The 27853-nt window shown below is 40.7% G+C and overlaps 3 protein-coding genes across 3 annotated transcripts in view; all 3 read left to right on the top strand.

Moving 5' to 3' along the window:
* The window catches only part of fkbp15b (FKBP prolyl isomerase family member 15b), an 86924-nt gene extending 75049 nt beyond the window's left edge, over nt 1-11875 (top strand). The window contains exon 28 of the mRNA XM_077562468.1: nt 11857-11875. Within this exon, the coding sequence (XP_077418594.1) occupies nt 11857 (1 nt within the window). The 3' untranslated portion in view covers nt 11858-11875. The remainder of the gene's footprint in view (nt 1-11856) is intronic.
* Nucleotides 11876-12295: 420 nt separating this feature from the next.
* On the top strand, nt 12296-15807 carry uqcc3 (ubiquinol-cytochrome c reductase complex assembly factor 3). Its single transcript, XM_077562470.1, has 2 exons — nt 12296-12597; nt 15062-15807. Exons 1-2 carry the CDS (start codon nt 12490-12492, stop codon nt 15191-15193), a joined length of 240 nt encoding a protein of 79 aa, XP_077418596.1. The 5' UTR covers nt 12296-12489; the 3' UTR covers nt 15194-15807.
* A 1963-nt stretch (nt 15808-17770) lies between these two features.
* Nucleotides 17771-27300, top strand: sub1a (SUB1 regulator of transcription a). The gene is made up of 5 exons (XM_077562469.1): nt 17771-17923; nt 20453-20522; nt 20693-20812; nt 25284-25392; nt 26808-27300. The coding sequence occupies exons 2-5, from the start codon at nt 20454-20456 to the stop codon at nt 26885-26887; spliced, it is 378 nt and encodes a 125-aa protein (XP_077418595.1). The 5' UTR covers nt 17771-17923; nt 20453; the 3' UTR covers nt 26888-27300.
* The last annotated feature ends 553 nt before the right edge of the window (nt 27301-27853 follow it).

Genomic DNA, 27853 nt, shown 5'->3' with positions numbered 1-27853 from the left:
AGTTTTAATTTCAAACAAAAACAAGGTGCAGAGAGGGGTCATCTCAGGGGGTGGCCATTTTGCCACTTGCTGTTGGCTGAAAATGATATCACCGTTGCTCAGGCTCAGCTTCATAAAACCGGCGATTGATCATTTCCTGAGTTCTGAGCAACTGTGATGTCATTTTCATTTGACAGTAAGTGACAAAATGGCCACCCCCTGAGATGGATAAAAACAGGTGGATTTTGCTGCTTATCTCATATTCCACAAACGCAATATTAATCAGAATGTCGTGTTTAGATTAATGTGGGCATATACAACATTTAATGTAGAGAATTTTTGGGGTTTGACTTCACCTTTAAAGTACCTATGATTACCCCCAAATAAAGTTCAACTGTTCTAGTAGGCTTTTCTTGACATTTGTTTGCTGTCTTGCAAAAGCTTGAATGTTTTGTGCTAAAACTGCACTGACTGTGACTTAGAACTGTTCGTAATTCCTTCCACCGCCCCAAAGCATGAAGTTAAAGTGGCAAATTTGCGAGTTTATAAAGTGGCAAATTTGTGAGAGAAAAAAAATTCAGAAACTTCCGACAAATACACATAGCGTAGCTATAGTCTAATGTGAGTATTTGTTGGTAGTTAATGGGACACTGTTTATAAAGTGAAAAGGCAGGATGGAGACGGATTCAGTCTTAATTGAAACTTTACTCGTCATACACGGCAACTAGTGCGACAACACTTTGTGATCCCCTATCAGCTGACTAACACTAACCAATCAGAAGCGAGCATACTTAAGGTAAATGCAAGTGAATGACGGAGAGCAGCAGATTTGACACATCAACTTAGCTACTTGTACAAAAAAAATACCAAAATGTATGAATGTGTAAATAATAATTCTGGAAACATAAATGTACAAGTACATATACATTTTAACAAATTAACTTAAATGCTTGATCCTTAGGATGTGGACCTTCACAAAGTGAGGCATCTTTGTCGCTGGTCGTACCAAACGTTTGAAAGAGCGAATGCTTAACATCATATGGTTAATCTCTGCTAAAGTAATTAATATATTCTTATTTGAAAACCCGACCAAAAAGTATCAGAGTAGTACGCTACGTGTATTTCTCGTAAGTTTCTGAGTTTTTTTCTCGCAAATCTGCCACTTTGTAAAGTTGTAAATTGACGAGTTTAGTGGCAAATTTGCGAGTTTTCTTTCTCAGAATATTGCCCCCACCCTCTTACATGGCCCTAATACGCCGTCGTACCATCACTCTTCATTATAGGTGTGGTGTTTGTTGTTGTTTTTTCCTCTCGGTGATGAACAGAGTTATGTCTGCGCCATAGTTACCTTTTGGAATTGTGGCCAAAGATTTCAGGTTTGGTTTCATTGGACCATAACACATTTTTTTACGGGTCTGGGAGAATTGTGATGAGCCAATGAAACCAATGTTTTAGTCATAATTCCGAAAAGTATGTTTGGTACAGACAACACTGCTCATCACCAAAAGAAACCGTTATGTGCAGTGATGCATGGTGGGGGCAGCAGGGCCTCAGACAAAGTGGAAGGCCTAATGAACCACTGAAATTTATTTGGGTTAATCAGAGGCATTTTAAATGGAGGCAGATCTGTGCTGACTCCCAATTAACATGAGTTTGATTGCGATGGTTAGGTTGCATTAATTGTGGAAAAAAGGTATGACAGGATTTATCTTAATGTCATTTTTTTAAGTACAAAATCCTGGCATTTAATTAAACAGTTGTATGTAGACTGTTTCTGTCTACTCTGTTTTACTGCAGCATAAAAGGTTTTTGAGTCAGTAGTTTTCCTGTCGTCATGCATTTCGAACTACTCATTTTTACAGTTAAAATGCTAAAGAGTATACTTTTACACAATTTTGCTCATGAGTTCAACCTACAAAATAAAGGTTATTAAAAACAGTTTCTGTTTGTTTGGTTTTAAATGTGAAGTTTGCACATTGTATACGTGGTTACTGTTTTTGTAAACCTATCTTAAAATTTTCTTTAGATGTGCTATTGTATTATTTAATGGTTTACTCGGTTGGTAGTATTGTATTATTATAATATTTTTTATAAATTGAATATTCCTTAAACATCTACATTCAGTTTGACATAATTACAAAGAAAACATTCAATAAATATTCCCCCCAAAAAATTTTAAGAAAAACGGAATCATCGCATTGACATGAGAAAAGACAGTGTTAGTGCCATCTAGTGGTTAACTAATAGAATGAATTTAGATGCATGCACACTAAGGTGCCTCAGCGACCACACTTTGCCAGCCTACCACCACTACTCAGTTCACTTTCACTCACACACTACAGTTCACAGTTCACTCGCAGCCACGCTGTTTCGCTGATATATTTTTTTGTGTGCAATTTTGCATGATTTTTTTTTTTTTACAGTAATATCTATTTTATCAAATTAATGAAGGTTTGAACATTGAAAATGTGTAAATAACAGAAATGTGAGAAAATGTAAATGCCTCGATGAGAAAAGTGTATAAAATGTGTGGTGAGGGGTTTTAGTTATAATAAATGTAAAACCTAAAGCTAACTATTTCGCCTGGCAAGCCACACCCACTTTCTTGAAAAAGAAAGTGGGTCTGGACCACTGACCTGAATATATGACTGGATAGCTGAATAGCCTATAGATGCCCATGCAAAACGTTGAAGTCACAGGGCGGCCATCAAGTGTCTGTAATCAATGATGTTTTTAAAGTCATATCGTCATGACTGGGACCTAATCTATTTCCACAACAATGGGCCATTGTCTGTGGTTGAAGTGTCTGTAATCAATGATGTTTTTAAAGTCTTATCTCATTGGTGGGGGCTTTGTGGTACCGCCCCTTCAAGATAGTATAAGAATGTTGTGAGTCCGCTGTAACTTCGCACTTGTGAGAAACAGCAGCTATGTTCTGTAAACTCGCTTGTGTCCAAAATATTCTGTAAAATAAAACCTTTGAAGGAACTGTTCACCGATCTCCAGCCTGCATTCGGATAACCAACATTCTCACTACCCGAAAGAAAACGAACACACGAAGAAAAAGATTACTTTCTTCAACAACCCCAATATTAGATTTGGCAGAGGCATCTTTTGTTGAACTACAGTTATAATTCTTCAATAAAAAATTTACAAGTTTCCTCCTGTAAACATCATTAACTCTTTGACTGCCAGACGTTTTCAAAAACGGGTTGTCGCCAGTGCCAGCCGATTTAAGCATTTTGAGTGATCTTTCAAGGTCCACAGAAAATGTTGTGTTTGGACTATGGAAACACACATACTACCAAATGAAAGATTGGACTCTCAGCTTTCATCAGAAAAAAAAAGTTTGTTTCTACCTTATTCCGTTCTTCAGTAATCTACAATAGAAAATGGTTACTTTCACCGAAAATCTCTCTTTTGAAACAAAAAACGGAGAAAAAGAGCTTTTTGTGAAACGATGTTATTTCATGCACTCTAGTGAATTGTACACTTCTTTTTGTCCATGAATGATGCCACAAACACCTAAATAGTGCTTTACTTCTGTAAAACGCTTTCACCAACAATGAAAAAGTGTTTTTTGATTGCAAAATACGTTTATTTCCATTCAACAGTGTAACAATTTGACAAAACAATTTCGCAAACTATTTACAAATGTGTGCAACTGTGGTACTACTTACAATTATGTGGATGTTTCAAATACAGTTTTTCCTTTTGTAACGCTCTCCTGCGTGCAAGGAGACGCCAGGACTCGCACAACAGTTTACTTTCACTTTCACATTGGTCCGTTTTGCGTGCAAACGTTACACTTTCTTGACGGCCTTTTTTTCCGGGGAATAAAAAGCAAGCAAGCGTTTGGTCTTTGAAAAAAACGGCTCTGGCGTTAGCTCCTCGCGACCGGCCGCCATTTTTCCTTTGTTTTCCATTCTGATCTCCTGCTCAACGCTCTAGCCTAACCTCTACTGACGCCCACCCGATCTTGTCAAAAGAGAGTCATCGCTGCCCTCTAGGGGCCAAAAATAGTCATTAGGCTCAAAAAACCTGCTTAAAACTTTCAGGAGAGCTCCGCAAGCCTTCCCAGCACCCGTTTCAAAAAAAAAATTTAAAAAAATGGGAGGACGTCTTTTAACGTCTTTGGCGCTCCTCCGTAGGTTTTTGCAGAACGTCATTTAACGTCTTTGGCAGTAAAAGAGTTAAGCATAAAATTTATACATATATTTAAGGCAAATTGTAAAATGTCTGAAGTCATCTTGTTTATTTTTAACAAATGTAAAACAAATCATGCTGTTTCTACCAAGTATTGTCTCAAATGTTCTCCAATTTCCATACAGTAAATGTATAGGATTGTACACCGAGAAACGTTTCTTGGGAGGAGCAATATGGTGGCCTTGGGACTTCAAAAGTCTTGGTCTATCAGCTATCCAGTTATATATTGAGATCAGTGGTCTGGACAGGCGTCCATAGACAGCGATTCTGCACTGGTCGAAAACAGGCCGGCCAATCAAATTTGTCTATTTGTGTGATATTGTATTCGTGTGCAACTTCACTCTTGAAGTTTTTCCCGCAACAACGACATAATTCATTCACTACTGTATCTCTCCATGTTGGTTTTTTACTCCGTCTCCGGGAGAGAGAAAAAATACTTCGAGTCGTTTTTCTGACGTCACGTCCGCTCTTCGCTCAATGGTTCATTCCACTGTCTGTTAGCCCAGGTTTGCCCCGCCTCAGAAATGCGACCGATAGGGCCGTTGACAAGACTCACTCTCCGGCAAAGCCGCGAGTGGATTTCCAGGTTAGAAATAATTTTTCCGATAGTGAATGTTGTACTAAATTCATTCATACATAATCCTCTGTATTGTGTTTAGCCACACTGCTGCCATCATGTTGTGGGTCAGGGCACACAGAGTACATCGTCTCCTACGGGTTACTGCACACAATCGATGACGCTGTTCCAAAGTTAGAAACAGCGCCGTGGAACCTGTGTTGAGTGAGCTGTTTTTGACGCTCACAATTTTTTGGGGCAAATTTGCATCTACAGCACAAGTCTGCAAAGCAGCCAGGAATGCAGCAGGTAGGAATTCTGTGTTTTCTTCCAATTCTGGGTTTGTGCTGTGCGTATGGAGGTAAATATGCTGCAAAAGTAACTTGTACCTGTAAAAAAAAATGTTTGTACCTGTAGAAAAAAGTATGAATGTGTATCTGTAAAAGTCGTGACTTGTACCTGTAAAAAAAATTGTACCTGTAAAAACAATTTTTTTTACCTGTTAAAGTCGTGATTTGTACCTGTGAAAAAAAAGTGTAAAATTGTATCTGTAAAAGTTGTGATTTGTACCTGAAGAAATTACAACTTGTAGTCAAAGAAGTCGCCACTAGGAGTCACAAGTGTTTTTTCTGCTGCTGTTACTTGCACGGCAAGCAGCCGAGAGACAGGAGATGACACCTGGGGGATATTCCATCAAGACGGATTAAGGAAAAGCCTGTTTTATTTCGCTGATGTGAATGTAGCAGGTGGAGGTCCCCCACCTGTGGCAGTGGCCTTAGTCTTTTTTTCTGGTGGCTACAATGATGGGCAACATGTTTACAGCTCAACACCTATTTGGTCTTATTTTTTATATATATTGTTATAGGCTACTTGCCGACTTGTTGCCATGATCACTTTTGGCTACTGTTGAGATGTAATAGTGAAGAATGGATTTGTAGGTCAATTCGAAGTGCTTTACATTAAATCAATTAAAACAATGTGAAATACACATCTAAAATGAAACAATTATAACTTAATACATTTAGTCTGTCGGCTATTTATTATTTATTTATTTTTGCCAATGATACTTCCCTCGTCTTATTGATAGCAGTAGTAGTGCCTTTTTTTTTTGGTGAGTCTTGAATTCCTCATACAGCTCCATCAATAACTTTTGTTCTGTTTGTGAGAAGAATACTGCTCTCGTTTTGCTGTCTTTTGACATAATTAATTGCAATTTCACCTATCAACTCATCAGGGCTTATTGTGTACAAAGCCAGGTTATGCAAGCCTGGCTTACGTTAGCCTTGATTAGACGTGGCTGCAATGGGTTAGTGGAACGACTTGGCGCTTTATTCGGAGATGGTGTTCACTTCCAGCCTTGCTTTTTTGCATGAGCCTCGCTTTCTTTAGCTGCTTTGATGGAATACCCCTTCGATCTTCAAATCAAGGTTGACACTACCACAGCAATGGATGCAGAAATGGCTCTTCTGGACATCAAATAAAACATTTCAAATGATGCACAATCTTGTTTATTGAATGATACATGTTATTTGCCCCTCCGTGAGTCATCACCTTATCGTGGTGGAGGGGTTTGCGTGTCCCAATGAGCCTGGGGAGCTATGTTGTCCGGGGGCTTCATGCCCCTGGTAGGGCCACCCATGGCAAATAGGTTCTAGGTGAGGGACCAGACAAAGCATGGCTCAAACGACCCCAATGATGAACACAAACTTTGGATCCTCGTTTCCCTTGCCCGGACGCGGGTCACCGGGGGCCCCCTCTGAAGCTAGGCCTCGAGGTGGGGCTCGAAGGCGAGCGTCTGGTGGCCGGGCCTATACCCATGGGGCCCGGCCGGGCACAGCCCGAAAAGGCAACGTGGGTCCCCCTTCCCATGGGCTCACCACCGGTGGAAGGGGCCAAAGGGGTCGGGTGCGCAGTGAGTTGTGTGGCAGCCAAAGGCGGGGGCCTTGGCGGTCCGACCCCCGGCTACTGAAGCTAGCTCTGGGGACATGAAATGTCACCTCTCTGACAGGGAAGAAGCTCGAGCTGGTGTGCGAGGCTGAGAAGTTCCGACTAGATATAGTTGGACTCGCCTCCACACACGGCTTGGGTTCTGGTACCAATCCTCTCGAGAGGGGCTGGACCCTCTTCCACTCTGGAGTTGCCCACGGTGAGAGGCGCAGGGCAGGTGTGGGCATACTCATTGCCCCCCGGCTAGCCGCCTGTACGTTGGGGTTTACCTCGGTGAATGAGAGGGTAGCCTCCCTCCGCCTTCGGGTGGGGGGACGGGTCATGACTGTTGTTTGTGCTTATGCACCGAACAGCAGCTCAGAGTACCCACCCTTCCTGGAATCCTTGGAGGGTGTGCTGGAGAGCGCACCCCCTGGGGACTCCCTCGTTCTGCTGGGGGACTTCAACGCTCACGTGGGTAATGACCTGGAGAGACCTGGAGGGGCGTGATTGGGAGGAATGGCCCCCCCCGATCGAAACCCGAGCGGTGTTATGTCATTGGACTTCTGTGCTCGCCACGGACTGACCATAACGAACACCATGTTCAAGCACAAGAGTGTCCATATGTGCACTTGGCACCAGGACACCCTAGACCGCAGTTCGATGATCGACTTTGTAGTCGTGTCATCAGATTTGCAGCCGTATGTGCTGGACACTCGGGTTAAGAGAGGGGCGGAGCTGTCAACTGATCACCACCTGGTGGTGTGTTGGCTCCGATGGCGGGGTAAGATGCCGGTCCGACCAGGCAGGCCGAAACGTATTGTGAGGGTCTGCTGGGAACGTCTGGCCGAATCCCCTGTCAGAAAGAGTTTCAACGCCCATCTCCGGCAGAGCTTCTCCATTGTCCCAGGGGAGGCGGGGGACATTGAGTCCGAGTGGACCATGTTCCGCGCTTCCATTGTTGAGGCGGCCGATCGGAGCTGTGGCCGTAAGGTGGTTGGTGCCTGTCGTGGCGGCAATCCTCGAACCCGCTGGTGGACACCAGCGGTAAGGGTTGCCGTCAAGCTGAAGAAGGAGTCCTATTGGGCCTTTTTGGCCTGTGGGACTCCGGAGGCTGCTGACAGGTACCGGCTGGCCAAGCGGAATGCAGCTTCGGCGGTCGCTGAGGCAAAAACTCGGACATGGGAGGCGTTCGGTGAGGCCATGGAAAATGACTTCCGGACGGTGGATGAGATCCGCCCGGAGTTCCTAAAGACTCTGGATGTTGTGGGGCTGTCGTGGTTGACACGTCTGTGCAGCATCGCGTGGACATCGGGGACAGTGCCTCTGGATTGGCAGACCGGGGTGGTGGTTCCCCTTTTTAAGAAGGGGGACCGGAGGGTGTGTTCCAGCTTTAGAGGGATCACACTCCTCAGCCTCCCAGGTAAGGTCTATTCAGGGGTGCTGGAGAGGAGAGTCCGTCGGGAGGTCGAAACTCGGATTCAGGAGGAGCAGTGTGGTTTTCGTCCCGGCCGTGAAACAGTGGACCAGCTCTACACCCTCAGCAGGGTCCTCGAGGGTTCGTGGGAGTTCGCCCAACCAGTCCACATGTGCTTTGTGGACTTGGAGAAGGCGTTTGACCGTGTCCCTCGTGGAGTCCTGTGGGGGGTGCTTCGGGAGTATGGGGTACCGAGCCCCCTGATACGGGCTATTCGGTCCCTGTACGACCGATGTCAGAGTTTGGTCCGCATTGCCGGCAGAAAGTTGAATTTGTTTCCTGTGAGGGTTGGACTCCGCCAAGGTTGCCCTTTGTCACCGATTCTGTTCATAACTTTTATGGACAAAATTTCTAGGCGCAGCCGAGGCGTTGAGGGGGTCCGGTTTGGTGGCCGAAGCATTGCATCTCTGCTTTTTGCAGATGATGTGGTGCTGTTGGCTTCTTCAAGCCGTGATCTCCAGCTCTCACTGGAGCGGTTCGCAGCCGAGTGTGAAGCGGTTCGCAGCAGAGTGTGAAGGGGGATGAGGATCAACACCTCCAAATCCGAGACCATGGTCCTCAGTCGGAAAAGGGTGGAGTGCCCTCTCCGGGTCGGGGATGAGATCCTGCCCCAAGTGGAGGAGTTCAAGTATCTTGGGGTCTTGTTCACGAGTGGGGGTAGGTTAGAGCGGGAGATCGACAGGCGGATCGGTGCAGCGTCTGCAGTAATGCGGACGCTGTATCGGTCCGTTGTAGTGAAGAAGGAGCTGAGCCGAAAGGCAAAGCTCTCGATTTACCGGTCGATCTACGTTCCTGCCCTCACCTATGGTCACGACCCACAGCTCGTGACCGAAAAAACAAGATCCCGGATACAAGCAGCCGAAATGAGTTTCCTCCGCAGGGTAGCCGGGCTCTCCCTTAGAGATAGGGTGAGAAGCTCGGTCATCCGGGAGGGACTCAGCGTCGAGCCGCTACTCCTCCACGTTGAGAGGAACCAGTTGAGGTGGCTCGGGCATCTGGTTCGGATGCCCCCTGGACTCCTCCCTGGGGAGGTGTTCCGGGCATGTCCTACCGACGGGAGGCCCCGGGACGACCCAGGACACGCTGGAGAGACTACGTCTCTCGGCTGGCCTGGGAACGCCTTGGGATCCTGTCGGAAGAGCTGGCTGAAGTGGCTGGGGAGAGGGAAGTATGGGCTTCCCTGCTAAAGCTGCTGCCCCCGCGACCCGACCCCGGATAAGCGGAAGAAGACGGACGGACATGTTATTTGATCTGACTATTTCAAATAACTCTCAATATGGATTAAATTGTACTCCTTTAACATTTCAAACTCAAAATTGGAAGACATTTAGAAAGCATAATTTCTTCACTTTCCCAAAGGTGATTGCAGTGAAATTCTCTCAGAACAGTAACCAGTGTATCAAGGATTCTCATTTGTTGGACTTCACAGCCACTTTTAAGCAGGTTTGATGTCACACCATGTGCCTCCGTCTAGAGATGGATCAAGAAGTAGCTTTGATTGACTGCATGCTGACATCTGTGTAAACAGAATAGTTGGGTCAGCATATTCATACAATAAAAAATTATCATAGCTTCCTAGCTGGGTCATTATCAAAACATAGCCACTGATATTATATGTAATCTATTCAACATTTAGCTTCATCTTGTTAGCCAGAAAAAAAACAAATATTTTGTCACATCTTAATATCAGAAATAGTGGTAATACTGATAGACACAGACATTGTTCATAAACATTTTCATTTGCATTTTTTTTTAAATTTGGCTTCAGTGTTGAAGACAAAACTTGTTTTAATAACACTTGGGATACTGTATGAACAATATAAGCTTTTGAAATAAAAACGGCAAATATGTCATCATGAACTCACATCATATGAAAGGGTGTCGAGCTTAATATATCTCAGTTCAAGTATACAGGTAGTTTTTAAAGACATTAAAGGAGTGCAGGGACAAGCTATTGAACGTATGTTTACACTATCTCAGCTATGACAATACAAATGGCCCAGGTAAAAGTAAATACATTCAGGACAGAAAGTCACAGTCCAAAGGTAGGCTTCAAATCTTGAAATGAAAATCGTGATTTCAATGTGTTCAGTTTTCGTGACAATTAACATGAGATGAGCTAGCCTAGCACCGGATTATGAGCTATGATCGTACAATAAATCTTACCTTCATACTAAAACTTATTTCTTTCTGCCCACTTTGAGTGCTACACATGTCAACCAACGTTTAAGCTGTTCCACACGGTGTTTGTATATTGAACCATGTTGAAATATTCACGCCTGGGATGTCCTCTTCTTCCAAAATGACGCGTAAACTGGTGTGGCTACTCTGTTTGTTTGACTTGTGCATATTAATAATAAAAACATGGCGTGGGCATATTAATAATAAAAACGTGGCGTTGTTTGAGTTCAACCCACTGTCGTTCGCTCAACCAATGAGGTTGAGCCTTAGCCCGCCCAAATCCTCCAGAGCTCGCCCTCTTCTTCTACGAGTACAAATCACGGTGCTCTACAAGTACGAATCAGTTTTGCGCCATCTGTAGCGAGAGATTTGGTGCAAAAGTCACGTGACTGGACAGCAGCAGAAAAAACACTTGTGACTCCTAGTGGCGACTTTTTTGACTACAAGTTGTCATTTCTACAGGTACAAATCACGACTTTTACAGATACAAATTTACAATTTTTTTGTACAGGTACAAATTACGATTTTTACAGGTACCATTTCTTTTTTCTACAGATACAAAAAAATATGTACAGGTACAATTTTTTTTTATAGATACAATTTTTTTTTTTTTTTTACAGGTACAATTTTTTTTAAGGTACAAATCACGACTTTTACAGATACAAATTTATACTTTTTTCTACAGGTATTTTTTTTTTAAAATACAACAAAAACATTTTTTTACAGGTACAAGTTACTTTTGCACCATTATTTACCTCCATACTGCGCGCCTCCCTCGTCGTTTCTGTCCAATGGGAGCACCGATTGTCACATACGTCGATGTGGTTACGGAACATAGTTCATTTGCAAAAAGTGTGGCTGAATACGAACTGCACTAAATGGAGAAAAAAAATTAAAATCTGCTTTTGGTCTGGACCAAAAAAACTTTTCTGGTTTGAATACACCCTAACAATGAGTTTTAAAAATGAATTAATTATGAGTTCACCACTAGATGCCACTAAATCCCACACACTGTCTTTAAGATTTTATAATTCTCTTGTAAGTTTAACCGTACAGCATCAAAAACTATTTCCACTTTCTGTCATGTTATAGTGGTTTTCCAAAATGTCATTGAGCTTCTTCCTCAAAATTAATGAAAATTAATGAGTTTTCTCCCCAAGCAGTGAAAAACGATTTGTTTTAAAAGAGCTCAAATACGAGTCACGACCTTTTTCCATCCCATTGTACTCCATGCATGCATGGCACCAACATGGCAAGAAGCGTCTGTCTTTGTTTTTTGTTATTTTATTTTTAAATTGTCATCATGCATTATTTTAGTTAACAGTATTCTTATATTACTTCCCTACTAATTTACTTTCTCATTGAATTTAGTTAAAATATAAAAAAATTATGAACTATGAACTGAACTAGTTCATTTTTAAATTTGTGGGCTGAACTTTGAACTATAGTTCGCCTAGTAAATGAACTTTCCCAACACTTAGTAAGTTCTATCCTTTTACTTTTGTTTGCGGACATGTCTGCCACATCCAAGATGACGGGGACGCTGACGTATTTGCAGCAACCAGCCAACACGTCACGAGGTGAGGGTTTGAGGCGGTGTCTATCGAGTAGCGTGGAAGAAGAGCGCAGTTCGAGGCGTGTAGGCCTGGGCCACAAGGGGTGGACTTTTGACTCCTTGGAAACGATTTTACGTCTTTTTCTGTCTGGAAATTGGGAAGAGGTTTACAAGCGTACTCTTCCGTCTTGTTGGAGCTTTGCAGTGGTGTTAGGACAGTTAAAAATGACTTATTCACTTAATAAACATTGCCTGCAAGCTTTAAGGTGTACAGTAACGCAAACACTTTCAGCACTCTATTCTCCGCCATTTAAATAACGGCTACTTTGGTAGCCACGTTTTTTTGTTTTGTTTACTTTTTCTACGCATGCGCAAACGTAATGCGCACTTTGCTTATTGAGCATACTCTATAGTTTGATCAAGTGGAGTTGCCGTACCACATCTTGTGCAAATCGGGTAGGAAGGGCGAACATGTAACCAACCACTTGGTTGCAAGTTAACGACGTTGACAACAAGGAAAAAGCTACGAGTCCTACATTAAATGTTGGTCCGATTTGCAGCAGTTTTGACACTGATCTTAATCTCGGTGGACCCCTTAATGGCTCTACAATGAGTGGCATGCGAACCATCCTGAACATGACCGCTCTGTTGGGGCTCGGCTATGGGATGTGGGCGCTTATTCCTCCCGGAGAAGAGAAACAAAGAGAAATAATCAAGGTGACCGCACAATCTCGTGTCTACAGAGAAACGTCAGTGGGTTATGATAGTTATCGTTTACACTTGCTGATGAGTAGACAGTCACATCCAACTAAAATGTTATATGTCAAGTTGTTGACGGCTAGCTTCCATGTTTTCGAGATGTGTCACAAAATTAACAGTATGCAAACATTTGGCCTGCGTCAGTTGTATTAAAACTTGAGTCTTGTACTTGCTCCGAGTTGCTCTGAGCTTGGTCCTGAATCATCATCTTAATGTAAAGATACATCACATGTATTTCACAATTTTAAAAGAGTTCACAAGTGTCATAATTGTCATGCCTTCATGAAATGCCTCAAGGATCAATTATTTTTCAGTGTCATCATGCATATTTATCAGTAATAGGTATCACATTTAAAGCCCACACAGACTTGAAGTGCAACAATTTGCTTGAAATTAAACAAATACATAAATTTAATAAATGCAGAGCCCTCTTCGCTGTGATTGGTCAACTGCTGGTCATATGGCATATGAACCCCATCCTGTTACCCTCGTGAGTTAGCCAAACTCTTTCTATCAACGGCTCTGAATAAATGAGGGTGCCACTGCCACCTACGGTAGTGGGTGCGCAATTACACTTTACCCCAGTATGAAATGCAATTCACCTGAGTCCATGATTATGCTATCGAATTTTCAGTAGGATACTTGAATACTAAAATATTCAATAGCTGCAACCACGATGTTTCATTGTCATAATTTTATTGTTTAACTCTTTGACTGCCAAGCGTTTTCAGAAAAGGGATGCTGTGGGTGCCAGCTGATTTAAGCATTTTGACTGATCTTTCAAGGTCCACAGACAATTTTATGTTTGGACTATGGAAACACACATACTACCAAATGACAGATTGAACTCTCATCTTTCATCAGAAAAAAAAGTTTGTTTCTACCTTATTCCGTTTTTCAGTAATCAACAATAGAAAATGGTTAGTTTCACCCAAATGCTCTGTTTTGAAACAAAATACGGAGAAATCAAGCTTTTTGCGAAACGATATTATTTAATGCACTCTAGTGAATTTGACACCTTTTTTTTTCCCATGAATGATGCCACAAACACCTAAACAGTGCTTTACTTCTGTAAAACACTACCACCAACAATGAAAAAAATTTTTTGGACAGCAAAATACGTTTATTGACATTCAACAGTGTAACAATTTGGCAAACTATTTTCAAATGTGTGCAACTGTGGTACTATTTACAATTGTGTGGATGTTTCAACTACAGTTTTTCTTTTTGTAACACCTGTGCGTGCAAGGGGACGCAGCAGGATTTGCACAACAGATTAGTTTCACTGCGATTGCCCCTTCGCATGCAGACCCTACACTTTCTTGCTGGCTTTTTTTCCGGGGAATAGCAGGTATATACTGCAGTGTGTGTTTGGCCATGTTGCCATCAAGTCTACTATCAGGATCATGATACGGTGACGTTACGGTGGTGTTACGTCTGGCTTCCTCATGTCCTTCAGTTCCTATACCGGGTGGTAAGAGATGTTCTGATCCATCTTATCCACTCCATTCATGGTGGCATCGTAGTCCAGAACCAGTGTCTTCTCAGTGATCAGACTGTACCCACTCCTCCGATGAATATGCATTGGACTCGGGGTACTCTTCATCGTCCGATTGAACGTCCGCCTGAGCAGAAGTGCTCGGTTGTGCTCCGCGTTTTCCGGTGTTAGCATTGCTAGCCGGCGAGGCTTTACGACGTGATCATAGCCGCCGCGTGAACGCTTCCAACTTCGGCGTCAACCTCGGAGTCACCATCATCATCATCGTCGTCATCAATGTGCTCTTTGGTCGATGCTTTTCGTCTTTGGAAAAAAATGCTCAAGCGTGAGCTGCTTGCAACCGGTCGCCAGTTTCTCTTCCTCAGCCATTCTCCCCTCAACACTCTAGCTCCGCCTCACGTCTTCCACTGACGCCTACCCGATCTTGTCCAAAGAGAGTCATCGCTGCCATCTAGTGCCCAAAAATAGTCATTATACTAACTAGATCTGCTTGATACTTTCAGCACAGCTGGCCAAGGCTTTCCTTCACCCGTTTCCCAAAAAAATACAAAAAAAACAACATAGTGAACGTCTTTTAACGTCTTTGGCAGCCCTCCGTAGGATTTTACTAAACGTTATTTAACATTTTTGGCAGTCAAAGAGTTAATAAAAACCTTGCTTCACGCCCCTGGCATTACCATCTAAAAAAATGCTCTTTAAAATTAGTATTTTGCTTCTCAAATCAACTCATTGATTAGCAAAATTGCTCCTCAAAGTTCTCAGGACAAGTGAATGTATTCAGAAACTGCATGTTTTAGTATTTTGTCTGTGGATTATTTAAAATTTGATGTGGGTGGGACATAAGGTAGCCTCCAATTCTGGAATGACCCTCGTGTTTTTTTTCTCCCAATCACTGAATGCATTTTTGTGCCTTTTGACCCGCAGAATCTGCCTGAGTCAAACCCAATTAGAATGGAGGAGACAAGAAAACGAAATGCTCTTGTAATGCAGAAACTCAAGGAGGCTGCGGAAAGCAGTGAAAATGTTGCAAGAGGACTGGGAGGATCTGAAAAATAGACTCGATACGTGTCCTGCAGTGATGTTGCTGAAATCTCCAGCCACATGATGATGAGTAAAAACTGATCATTGATTGTTCTACCACTGTTAAGTATGTAATATTTAATCAGTATATTAAAACTCTTGAAAATGTGTGTGATCCGTTAGTATACAATGTCTTCCAAATGTATGTGTACCGGAAATTCTTGCATATCGCTGGCGTTGGGCAAAACCTTGTAAATCACAATTTGGCAAATTTCATATTTATTCAGAAATGTATACTTTTGATCAGTCCACACGTGTGGGTGTCATTTTTACTAACTATTAACTAATCTAAAGTGTTGAAAATGGCTTGCTGTCTTTGATGATGCAATGTTAATGGTTGAATAAACGTGCCATTTTGGGGTCTCCTGAAAAGTGATGATTTCGGAGGTACAGGGTTTTGTCCCGACGCCAGCAATGTATTGTTTCTCCTGTCTGTTTAGACTGCTGAGATCAGTTGCAGACAGGTTTGATCTAGGGATGTAACGATGCTTTTAATATCGATGTGAACCGCTTAAAATATGCATCGATGTAAAAAAATAAAAATAAAAAAAGGCGGGGAGCATTGATTCGCAACGCCATGTTAAGTGTTATGCCTTGCGCAGTTTTTTGTCGTTTCTAGCCGGACCCTTTTTGGGGCTTGACATGTTTTGCGGATATCCGGTATTGTTTGTTGGTTCTTTGTAGACTCCAGTAAAAACTTGTTAGATCTTTGTAAGTAATCAATTTAATGTTTTATGTTTTGTAAGTGGCTCCTCGTTTACTTAATGAGGACATTTATCTTCTATGTGTTTATCCTCTCTGGCCACGATGAATTATACTCTCGATAAAATGTGTCGCTGATGTAGTTTCTTATTAGTCCAGTGGAGGGCCTCATTGTTACACTTGCTGAACAGATACAGTACTGTATCTGTCTATAGTCTACTCTTTGTCATTTTATTTGATTAGATTCCTCTCGAACAAGCACAGCAATAAAAACATAAAGGAAAGGGAAAAAAGCACAATATGATAAGATGCAAGTTTGAGAAGGGACAGAAAGAAGCAAAATTTATCAAGTTAGCCCCCTTTTTACATAATTTAAAATCATAATACATAAAGAATACGCAAGTATTTCAATACAATTTAGAAGATTAAAAGAAGTTTAAGGACAAGCCTCCTTGTGAAGGAAAATAGTAAAAGAATCAGCACGAATCCTTAAAGAAGCTTCTGGAGCTTCAGTCTTCATAATATCTGTCTTGATGCACAAAGCTGAGAACGTGTTGCAAGGGCAGAATATTAACCTTAACCACAAAGCAGTGATAACAAGATAAACATGTAATTAAACCGCCAAAATTAATTGGGTTCAGTTTTGAGTTGTTTTTTTAAATAAAGTTATAAAAACGTAATGTTTGTAATAAAGACAAAATGTAGATGTTAAAAAAATGAGTAATTTATTACTTACTTTATTTAAAACAATTAAAAAGAATCAAATCGAAAATCGGGAACTGAAAATCGAATCAAATCAGGCTTGAGTGAATCGTTACATCCCAGTTCGATCATTTTTACCTCTGGTTGAGGTAAAACTCAATGGCAGAGCAAGATAATTTAATGACAAAGAACACAAAAGATAGATTTGTTTAGTTTGCCAAACCACCTTTTGCTTGGCTTACTGGCACCCAATTGCTGTTTCCAAATGCACCACAGGCCGATTGGGTGCATTCCCTCCCCACAAGCCAGTGTCTACCAAAGTGTTGAGGGAATACCACTACAACTGGCATCAACCAACCACCTTATGGTCTGCTACCTCAAAAATAGTGGAACAAGGCCCAACTTTCCATAATCCTTCTCTTCTCCCATGTGTTGTGCCATCGTCTGATTTATTAAACTTTGGAACTCTTTGTATTTGTGTGGTCTCTCTTGAACTATTTGGAAATTAAAAGATATAACTAAAAGTTGTGTTGGACCATTCTGGTATGGGAGTGATGCTGGTTTGTATGACACTGAAATAGAATAGCCTACTGAATATAAAATTAATGTTATACTGTTGTACATGTTGTACTTATAATTTTCTTAAATATTCACATATACTATAGGTTACTTTTTAAATATATTTCAAAATCTCACGTACCCTTGGAGTGCCTTCACGTACCTCTATTTGAGAACCACTGATGTATGGTGTAGGTTACCAGCAAGTGATATTAGCTAATTCCCCATTGATCAAAGGCTTTTTTTTTAAGAACCCAGGTAGGCTCACGCCATATTGACTGAAACAGAGCAGATCCCAGCTGCCCAGTGAGTTCGATGGGACTCATGGGAGAGAATGACAAAATCAAATTATGATACGATGCACGGGACCGGGGGGAATGAAACCATCGATTTTTGGATTTATTTATTTTTTATAAATAAATAAACAGTCTTCCCTTTGTATTTGCTCCCCTGTCTGTTTCATACACTCGCGAATACATTTGGGCACATTGGTGAGTTAGTTGTTGACAGAAAACTGATACAAACATTTATTGAGCAGCATATGGGATTTACCTCCTTTAAACGTGGGGTACAAGGGCCTGTAATATACTCCAGCTCCATCAGTGGCGGTAATGAACCAATAAGCTGATTTATCAAGGGCTCGTGGAAGAAGAATCGTTTGGAGGAGAAGAAGAATTTTTGAAGCGGAACAACTTCGCTGGAGACGAAACAGCACAAATAAGAACGAATAATCTACAAAGTCATGTAAGCATTCCCCATTTGAAATCGTGAAATTTGTATATATATTTTTTTCAAAATTGTTTTCATATCTGGAAGTAGATGTGATTTACGGTTCGTATCTTCTTTTTATACAACAATGCGAGGTAGTTGGATGCAAACAATCGGGGCAAGGCCTGCACATGGTTTATTGCGATGCATATATGATAAAATATTGACCTGCAGGCTAAAGTATTATTTTTAATGTATTACATCGATACTCACAGTAGTGAATTCACCAAGTAATTCTAAGTCTTCTCTGCTCTTTTTACAAGGTTGTAAGTGGATTCGTTGAAAAACTGAATTAATGCACACACTCGAACGAAATAATTATGTACGGTCGTAGGCTATAGCTTTGATTTGATTGGATAGACTGATCTATAACGCAAAGTGTTTCCCTTACTATTTGTATCAAACCAGCGTTCCTTCCTGACCTCTATATACTGTCTTTCTAAAATAATGACAAATCTGATTGTCATTAAAACAGCCACCATCTTCTGAACCGCTTATTCTACACAAGAGCCTATCCCAGCTGGCTAGAGCAGTAGATATTTACTGGAAAAAGTCGATGGCAATTTCAGAGAAGAGTTATTTTTTAATACACAAAAAAAACTTGCTGTGAACACGTTGTATGTGGCTATTTAAACATATTAATTAAATGTAGGAAATACTGCATTCAATAGCTACACTATTACAGCATTTTACCTACATTTAAAGGGATACTTCACTATTGAGCCATTTTCTGCAGTACAAAGTTAACATTTTGTCCAGAATAAATTTGATAACTTCATTATTTTTCACCTACAATTAATACCGTTAAAAACACGTTTTTCCACTTGCTGTCAACTGAAGATGACGTCACGCGTGCTTAGGAAATGGGTAACAACCAGTTATGGCTCACCTGTTTTCTGGGTTTGGTCAACAAACTGAGCCATGATTGGTTGTTACTTGTTTCTGAGCACGGGTGATGTCATCTTATGTCAACAAAGTGACAAAATTAGTTTCTGAAGGAGGAGTGGGCAAACTCAGTCCTTAAGGGCTTATCGTTATCAAGCTTATGCAGAGCTTGTTGATGAGCTGATCATATATCAGCTGTGTTGGAGAAGGAAAACATCTAAATGACAATAGAATGACTGGCCAAGTCTATGTCTTTGTCACTGCTATTATTATGTACAAAATCAAAAACACAATATTGTGCTTTTTTTCCATTATGATTTTTGTTTTGTTTTTACAATATTATGAGTTTTTTTCTACAGTATCACAAGCTTTTTTAATGTTGCCAGCCTCCCCACAATATCGTAAAAATTATCGTATTGCGATTTTCTTATCGTGATAATTATCGTATTGTGACGTTTGGATATCATTACATTTCTAGTTTTCAGTAACAATTTCATGGTCATATTATTGCATGACATTTTGACATAATACTTTCACAAAATGAGTACATCATTCAAAAAGTTCAGAGCTGCTTCGAATGCGGGTCATTTCTTGTTTTATGGACTCGGTTCTACAAGCCACTTTATGAAAGAAGCACGGAATGTATAAATGCAACCTGCTAGTTTTGTGAGTTATTTTGATGGTTGCAAGTCTTTCTTAATATAAAACTCAAGTATGAAACTCAATTAACCCCAAAACATGGTTCTGTTGTGTTTTTATCCTGGATGACGAACAAGACATGTTTTCGATTTACACCTAGTCAATGCAATATGACTTGTAAACTTGTATTGAAGCCAGGGTTTCCCCCAGAAAACTTGCTAAGCCTGTTGGTCTGGACAAAATTCGACCTGGGGGTGGGTTGTCGACCGACTGACCGACCGACATCCAGCGATTACTATTCATTGTTTGTTGACAGGGAAAGCACACAAGGCTAGATTTAAAAAAAAAAAAACATATATATATATATATATATATATATATATATATATATATATATATACATATATATTTTTAATTCCAGGGGCATAAAGCAAGGGTTTTATTAAACAATAACAAAATGACAATATAGCAAATGAACAGTTTTTCTTTTTCATATAATCAACCATTTTTATTTCATAAATTCATGTTGTGTAAAGCACCAAACTATTTTTCTGTGTAGGTGGGCTATAATTTTTTTTAAAAAAAGATCTGCTTACTGTAATGTATTATTGAGTGTTTATTGTGCAGACCTTAAAAGTCAAAATGAAAATACAGGGCTCTATTTTAAAAAGAAACAAATAGTTGATCAATGCTTAGCCTGGCGGGCTGCCGGCCTAATAAAATGCTGCATGGAAGCCAAAGTTTAATCACACTTTGTCTGACTTCCCCACTACAATGGTTATGTCAGTGCAATAGAATCTGTTTTAACTAGCTTTGTTTTTGTCTAATTAAAGTTGTGGTTAGTGTGATTGTACTTAATGCACATTAAATGCAGTCTTAGTCCTGTTTACATGTGTATTGCATGGCATTGATTAAAGATGCATGCTAGCTGCAGGTCCAAACATCTGTCTTAATGTTGAATATGTATCCCTTTCTCTACAGAATGCCTAAACCAAAGGAAGTGCTCTCCTCCACATCTGGGAGTGACTCTGATAGCGAGGTTGAAACTAAGGTCTGTTTTCTTACAGATACACTCGCTATTTGGAATATTTTGGTGGCCATTTCTTGCTCTTCTAAACATAAACCCCTGTATACTCTGTAAAAATGATTTCCCAATGTGTTTATTTAGTTGGGGAACAGTAAAGTGTAACCATTTTAACACATAGTATTTTTTCATTTTAGGCAAAGAGAAAGAAGTCAAGTGCACCAGAGAAACCGGCAAAGAAGGCAAAGACAGGAGAGAGTGCTAAACCTGGCGGGTCTTCCAAAGGCAGCAGTAACACTGGTGACAACATGTTCCAAGTGAGTGCATTCAGCAATTGCAAACTACGGTTGGGCCTGGGCGGTATTACGAGTGATACGGTATCCCGTAGTGCTGGGCAACATGGAAAAAATCTTCTATCACGATAGGCTATTTTATATCATGATAACATTATACCACAATATATTTTCAGTTATTCTATAAAAAAAAATAAAAATAATACACTATGACTGTTAACCTTTTCTCATTTTCTTTTGAAGTGACATTAAACAGATCTGTATCAAATGATAAATGCATCCATTAGTGCTGGTATGTAAAATTATCAAATGTTAACAGAAGAGGCACAGTAATTGACAGATTTTTCACAAATGCATTTAAATAAATAAGAGGGATGAAATTTTTTTTATAAAATTGAAGTCAAGCTAGCCACCACGCCACGACGTGGGCCAACTTCAAAGTAAATGTCTACTAAAGCTATTTGCATTGCTGTCAATTATTATTTGGTCAACTTTATTTTGAAGTTAGCCTTGGGCGGCGTGTTACGTTGAGTATCTTTCAGCTTCCTTGACATGTCTGAATGGTGTTAACATGTTGAGCTCTACTGTAATGTCATTTTGAAAACATTTATTGTGCAGATTTTCAAAAGTCAAAATCAAAACTCAGGACTGCATTGTGAAAACAAATAACAATTCGTGATATTAATTGTATTCACTTTGGTATAACTATGCATAATCTGAATCGCTTATCAATACGTTTAAATTCCTCCTCTCGGCTGATTTACGGGACGCCGTAACAATCACATCACTTCCTATTTACCTAAGTGTGTAGCATGAGTTTGCTAAGTGTGTAGCATTAGGTTTTCTCTCCAGAGACTCATTCAAATGCTTGTTATTTTCCTATTCAAAGTAGGACATGGCTCAAGCGTGTAGCCCGTGAGCATGCCTATTCTTTTGCATGCAAAAAACACTAAATAACTTTCTTTCACAAACTAGGTGTACAGTTTGTTTTAGTTTTTTGCCTTTGAGGTATTTGACAGCCCCTAGCAAAGAGATGACAGAAGCAAAGGGCTTACGTTGGTCTGATGATGAAGTGCAGTCCCCCATGATGTCTTCTTCTTGCGTAAATCAACATGAAGACTTATATTTTGGGGGCAATTGGGCACGGTTTGGTTAGAGTAATGTGAGTGCGGGCCAGAGGGGGACAGGGGAGGAGGGGCAATCTTGCTTCAGTGCGGTACAGAAGAAATGACCCTACTGTAGTGTGAGTGCGCCTTTAGTACACTTTTACTTTGAAATTCGCCCACGTCGTGGCGTGATAGCTAGCTTGACTTTCCTTTTAGATATTTCTTTGATTGACATGCTAATTTAGGACACTAAGAAACCTAATCAATTGACCAAGATGGCTCGCCAAGGACTCTCCCCCTCACCCACCCGGATCGACGGCCATCTTGGCCATTTGACTACTACTATAATTACTACAACTTCAAGTACTACTAATACTACTACTACAAGTACTACTACTACTTACTACTACTACAAGTACTTGCTACTACTAAAAGTCCTACTACTACTACTATTGCTAAAAGTAGTACATGCGTCTTTCGACCTTGCAAGAGTCAGGAGTCCCATTCAAAATTTCCGCAGAATTTTTTCTAGTTCTTTTTCAATATTCTGGACCAAGGCTACTTTGGAATACACTCTTTATGTTTAAAGAAAGGGAATGTGCCTTAAATTGCACGTTGAGGTCTTTTCATTATAATTATATATATATATATATATATATATATATATATATATATATATATATATATATATATATATTTTTTTTTTATAGATTATAGGTACACAACTTAAAGCCATTAATACCTTGTTTTTTTTACACATTGAACCATGTAAAAATAAGAATGTTTCTGCCTCGTATTCCACTTAAAATTTGTGTTCCTAAATCCTAAATGGCTATATTAGACATTTTGAATTATTATTATTTTTTATTTAATGTGAAAAGGTGTTTTACAAACTAAATGAAGACACTAAATCCTACTCGGCTATATTATTTTTGAATTGATTTTTTGTTAAGACAAAGTACTATTTATCTTTTTTTTCTTTCCTTTTTTTTTTTTTTTTTGCTGATCCGAAAATTGATCCGATCCGTGATCCAACCCGAACCATAACTTTTGTAATCCGTTGCACCACTACCGGGTGCACATTTAGAAGTTCCTAGAATACAGTTATACATCTTCAGAAGTGTTGCATCATTCACATATTGCAAGAAAACTAACTGTATACATTGAATAGTACTACATGTATCATTCTCTTTTTTTTCTTTTCTCTTTTTTCTTTTCTTTTTTTCTTTAGAGAGCTCAGTATTGTTCATTCGGTAATTTTACCGATTTGACATGTCATCATCATTTCTCGCTCTTTTTAAAAAAAAAATAATTTTGTATGTGGGTGAGTATGAGTGTGTGCTCATTAGTTCACCTAAAACCTATTAAAAATCCCAAACCGTTCACCTAAACCGAATACTTCAGAATCCAGCTAGAGTTGTGAGGTTGTCAGGAAACCCGAGGAAGGATCAAAGAAAAGAAAGGAAAGTGAAATCCAGCACCGACCAGACATTACCTACTACCTACCGGGTTACCAACCAGAGTCTTTCACCAACCCCAGAAACATCTAAATTCCAACAAATTAGGGCGACCTCAACAGACCAAAGAAGAGACTGAGGAAAGGAAGGAAGGATAGATGAAGCAGAGTGAGATCCACAGACATCAGCCTCCACCGATTCAACGACCAGAGGAAGAAGCAGATTGTGTTTGAATTTCGATAGATGCTTGTGTGGTGGATCTGGCATGCATGAAAACCTCCACCAAAGAGGGGAGCCGTTGACCCCGGCCAGGACAGAGCAAGCACAACACCTCAGGGCCCCCCAGGCCACGGCAGCGCCAAGGGACAGCCCCCGGGCCCCGCAGGGGCCACCGGCCGGAGAGCAAACCCAGGAGCGCCCCCCCACCCCAAACACGGCCCGCGCCCCCAACCCAACGCCGCAGGACGGGGCACGACAGGCCCGCTAGGTACCCCACAGGCCCACAGCCCCCGCCCCCCATCCACCCCCGCCATCCATGAGAACCCAGTGCCAGCCGCACCCAAACCCACCAACCGCCAGCCCCCCACACCCCGACCCCCAAACCCCGGGGACCCCCCGTACCCAGGCATCGGTGCCTGAGAGGGGCCGGACAGCGGAGGGGAGAGAGCACCCGCGCCCACCCCACCTCCCCCCGCGTGGAGGGACGGTACACCGGAGGCAGAAGGGGAGATGAGAGCACCGGGGGACGGGGCGGCACCCCCGAAGCCCAGGCCCAGCGGGGAAAGGCCCCGGTCGTCACCCCAGCGTTCTTAGTGAAAGCTAACCCTGTTACTGAGTTCGCCAGCTCGCCAACTGGCGAACTCTACCCCTACACCATGAATGTGACCCCACCCTGTGTGTGTGTGTGTGTGTGTGTGTGTGTGTGTGTGTGTGTGTGTGTGTGTGTGTGTGTGCGTGTGTGTGTGTGTGTGTGTGTGTGTGTGTGTGTGTGTGTTGCATTAAAATTGGGAGCAGATGAGATGGAGCGGAGGGAAATGATATCCCCCCTCTTCGATCCACCTGCATAAACAAGCATTCAAAACAACTAAGGCTCAGCACAGGGCAACCTAGCAACGAAAACACTATCTCAGGGAGCCCTCTGCGCCAGGAAAGGATCAAAAGCTGCAGCGTCAGACCCAACCCCAGCTTTTGCTGTAGATGGCTCCCTCTGAGGAAACACTGGAAAAGTAAAATTACCTGGCTATAATAATTTTTAAGAACATAAGACCCAGCTAAAACTATACTGAAGGGAAAGACACTCAGAATATTGTCCAATGCAAACCAGTTTCATGGTGAGACTCTTCAAAACATCTTTGCACTGTGAGAATTCACCTTAAGTGTTTTACTGCCGCCCTCATGAAAGTGATAAGAACAATGCTGCAGAAATACCTATCGCAAAACACAAGGTTCCCGTGGGGTCTTAAAAAGTCTTAAAAGCATTGAAATCACGAATTTTAAAATACCTTTAAAAGTCTTGGAAAAGTATTGAATTTTGCTAGAGCATACAGAAGGCTTTGATGCAGCTTCTGACATTAAATAGTAGTTATTACAAAAAACGGCCAGCAGATGGCAGCAGGGTATGAGATCAGCCAGGTCTATGTTACAACAAGCTCTTTTTATCAGTGTTTTCACCAGGAATGTGAATATTGATGTAACTTAACTTTATTCTAATGCTAATTGCTGCAAAACTGAAACAAATACAAATATACTTTTTTTCCTGATGAAGGAAGAGACTCTAATCTTTCTTTTAGTAGTTTCCGTGTTTTTATAGCAATAGAACACAATATTCTGTAGGCCTTGCAAAATCAGTCAAAATCCAGTAAAACATCCGTGAGTTTAGGGAGAGTCACTCAATCATCGTCAAAACTCAGTTTTTTATTTTTATTTTTACAGATAGGAAGGATGAGATATGTCTCAGTCCGGGACTTCAAAGGTAAAGTTCTGATCGACATCAGGGAGTACTGGACGAATCCAGATGGTGATATAAAGCCTGGGAAGAAAGGTAAACCCATGAAAGTATACATGCCATTAACAGGGTTGGCACTGGGTCATGAAACTTTTTAGACAATGCTTAACAGTATAAAAATCTCCTTGCCACATTTAAAGGTGGCTAGCCACGACATTACGCGTTTATGGTAAGTGGACTGGACTGCTTTTTATATAGTGCTTTTAACTATACCATATGGTGGCCAAAGCGCTTTACAATGCCTATACAATACTATACCAATAACATGGACATCGATGCCTTGGTATTTTGAAGTTGTTTGCAACAGCGTGTCACGGCGTAACGACAACTTGACTTATCATTTATGTCAGCACACAATGTCGTGTGGAAATAAATTTATATCATTACGGGGACACACAAAAAAATCTACTGCATTTAGCGCCGCTAATGTGGCTAGCATCGCTAATGCTAATACAGCAAGCACCGCTCAGCCAGTACGCGGGCTTTCCGTTTAAATAAATAAATGTCCGAGAGAAATGGCGCAGTCTCAGTTGAGTGAGCTGTTTCTGTATTTAACACACATGACAGAAATAACTAGTACGTGAGCACATTGCAGGGGGTACATGGAAATATTTTATAATTTTTCGTCTGGCGCAGACACATCAAAATCAGAACGTGGCTACGTGTCAACTTAAGTGTCTTGTCATGCTATAGTGGGTCTGAATATTATTCTTGCTCAATGTTTTCTTCACGATATTTAAAGTTAACAATGCACTTCAAAGCCTTGTTAATAAAACTGCAAGAAAACACACACAAAAATTTGTGTATATATATTATTTTTTTACATGCAATTACTTACTTTAAGCCCTGCATACCCTCTGCAGCGCCATCTTGCCCAGTCACGTAATCACTGTGATGTAGTGCATACTGAAATATAGGGTCTCTCCCTTTTTGTCTTGTTTCCTGGTCTATTTTGCTCTAAAAATGCAATATGGCGTAGTCAATTATTTCCATAATTTATAGCTCCTTACTGTCAGGTTTCATGTCCTTCCTTTAAGTAAGTAAGGGAGGAAAGCTCAGCCAGCCTGCGAGCCTCCAAAAGGGGTATATGAAAAGCTGTATGTCCGAAAACTGGACATGAGACTTGACTTTTAGGACTGCTATCTAAATTATGGCTATACTTGATGTCGCCATATGACATTTTTGTTGCTAAATTAGACCGGCGGTAATCAAGAAAAAATTGCAAGCGCTGTGTCACAGTGATTCCGTTGACTGGCCAAGATGGCTCTGTGCAAAATCTTAAGATGCCAAATACATATTTTGGTTAAATCTATTTTCAACCTACCTTGTCCCCAAGTAACCCCTTTAAAATCTTTTGTGTTTGTTTTAAACTGATATGTGTCTTTAAATGTATGGAGATAGTTACCTACATAAGGAAAGACACTTAATGCTGTTTTTTCCAAATCCTACAGGCATATCCTTGAATCCAGAACAGTGGAACCAACTGAAGGACCAGATTTCAGAAATTGATGACGCCATTAAGAGTATATAAGCAATCCTTGGAACCTTTGGAAATGTTGACTCATTTTGTAAAAAGCCTGGGATTATTTTGTAACTGACTCTGATAGAATATTTCATTTGTCACAGTTTAGTGTTAGTGCTGTTGCATTTTTCTTTTTGTTTTTTTCCATGTAGAGCTTATTGAACTGTGTACTTTTTGAGCTGCATAGTACTGATAGGGGTAAATGGTGCTTGTTCATCATAGTGTAGCACATTATAGTTCATAATAAAACTAAGACACTTGATTGGTATTAAATTTTGCAAATGTGTAAATTTGTGTTCATAATTTGACTGTCACATTAAGCAAAACATTTTTTAACTGCTCTTTTAATTAGCAGTGGTGATATTGATGCTGTGTATGTCAATCCCTTCCGGCTATTAATAAATTTAATTATTGAAAACGTATATGCACAGCAAAAAGCCCAGTGTTGAATTCACTGTCACTGTTATGATTGAAAGAGATACTTGACTCATTGAGCCATTTTCAGTAAGAAGATCTTTTGTCTATAATTAACTCTTTGACTGCCAGACGTTTTCAGAAAAGGGATGGCCGTGGGTGCCAGCCGATTTAAGCATTTTGACTGATCTTTCAAGGTCCACAGAAAATTTTGTGTTTGGACTATGGAAACACACATACTACCAAATGAAAGATTGGACTCTCATCTTTCATCAGAAAAAAAGTTTGTTTCTACCTTATTCCGTTTTTCAGTAATCAACAATAGAAAATGGTTAATTTCACCCAAATGCTCTGTTTTGAAACAAAAAACAGAGAAATCAAGCTTTTTGTGAAACAATATTATTTCATGCACTCTAGTGAATTTGACACCTTTTTTTTCCATGAATGATGCCACAAACACCTAAACAGTGCTTTACTTCTGTAAAACACTACCACCACCAATGAAAAAGTGTTTTTTGATAGTAAAATAAGTTTATTTACATTCAACAGTGTAACAATTTG

The sequence above is a fragment of the Vanacampus margaritifer genome, chromosome 3, assembly GCF_051991255.1.
Source record: "Vanacampus margaritifer isolate UIUO_Vmar chromosome 3, RoL_Vmar_1.0, whole genome shotgun sequence".
NCBI classification, from domain to species: domain Eukaryota; kingdom Metazoa; phylum Chordata; class Actinopteri; order Syngnathiformes; family Syngnathidae; genus Vanacampus; species Vanacampus margaritifer.
This window is presented reverse-complemented; position numbering and strand designations above follow the sequence as displayed.

What these genes read in the sequence shown, in the direction of transcription:
- uqcc3 (XM_077562470.1), top strand. Translation starts at nt 12,490, where the DNA reads ATGAGTGGCATGCGAACCATCCTGAACATGACCGCTCTGTTGGGGCTC. An exon ending in AACAAAGAGAAATAATCAAG is followed by an intron (nt 12,598 to 15,061) that starts GTGACCGCACAA and finishes TTTGACCCGCAG; the next exon opens with AATCTGCCTGAGTCAAACCC.
- sub1a (XM_077562469.1), top strand. Translation starts at nt 20,454, where the DNA reads ATGCCTAAACCAAAGGAAGTGCTCTCCTCCACATCTGGGAGTGACTCT. An exon ending in ATAGCGAGGTTGAAACTAAG is followed by an intron (nt 20,523 to 20,692) that starts GTCTGTTTTCTT and finishes TTTTCATTTTAG; the next exon opens with GCAAAGAGAAAGAAGTCAAG. An exon ending in CTGGTGACAACATGTTCCAA is followed by an intron (nt 20,813 to 25,283) that starts GTGAGTGCATTC and finishes TTATTTTTACAG; the next exon opens with ATAGGAAGGATGAGATATGT.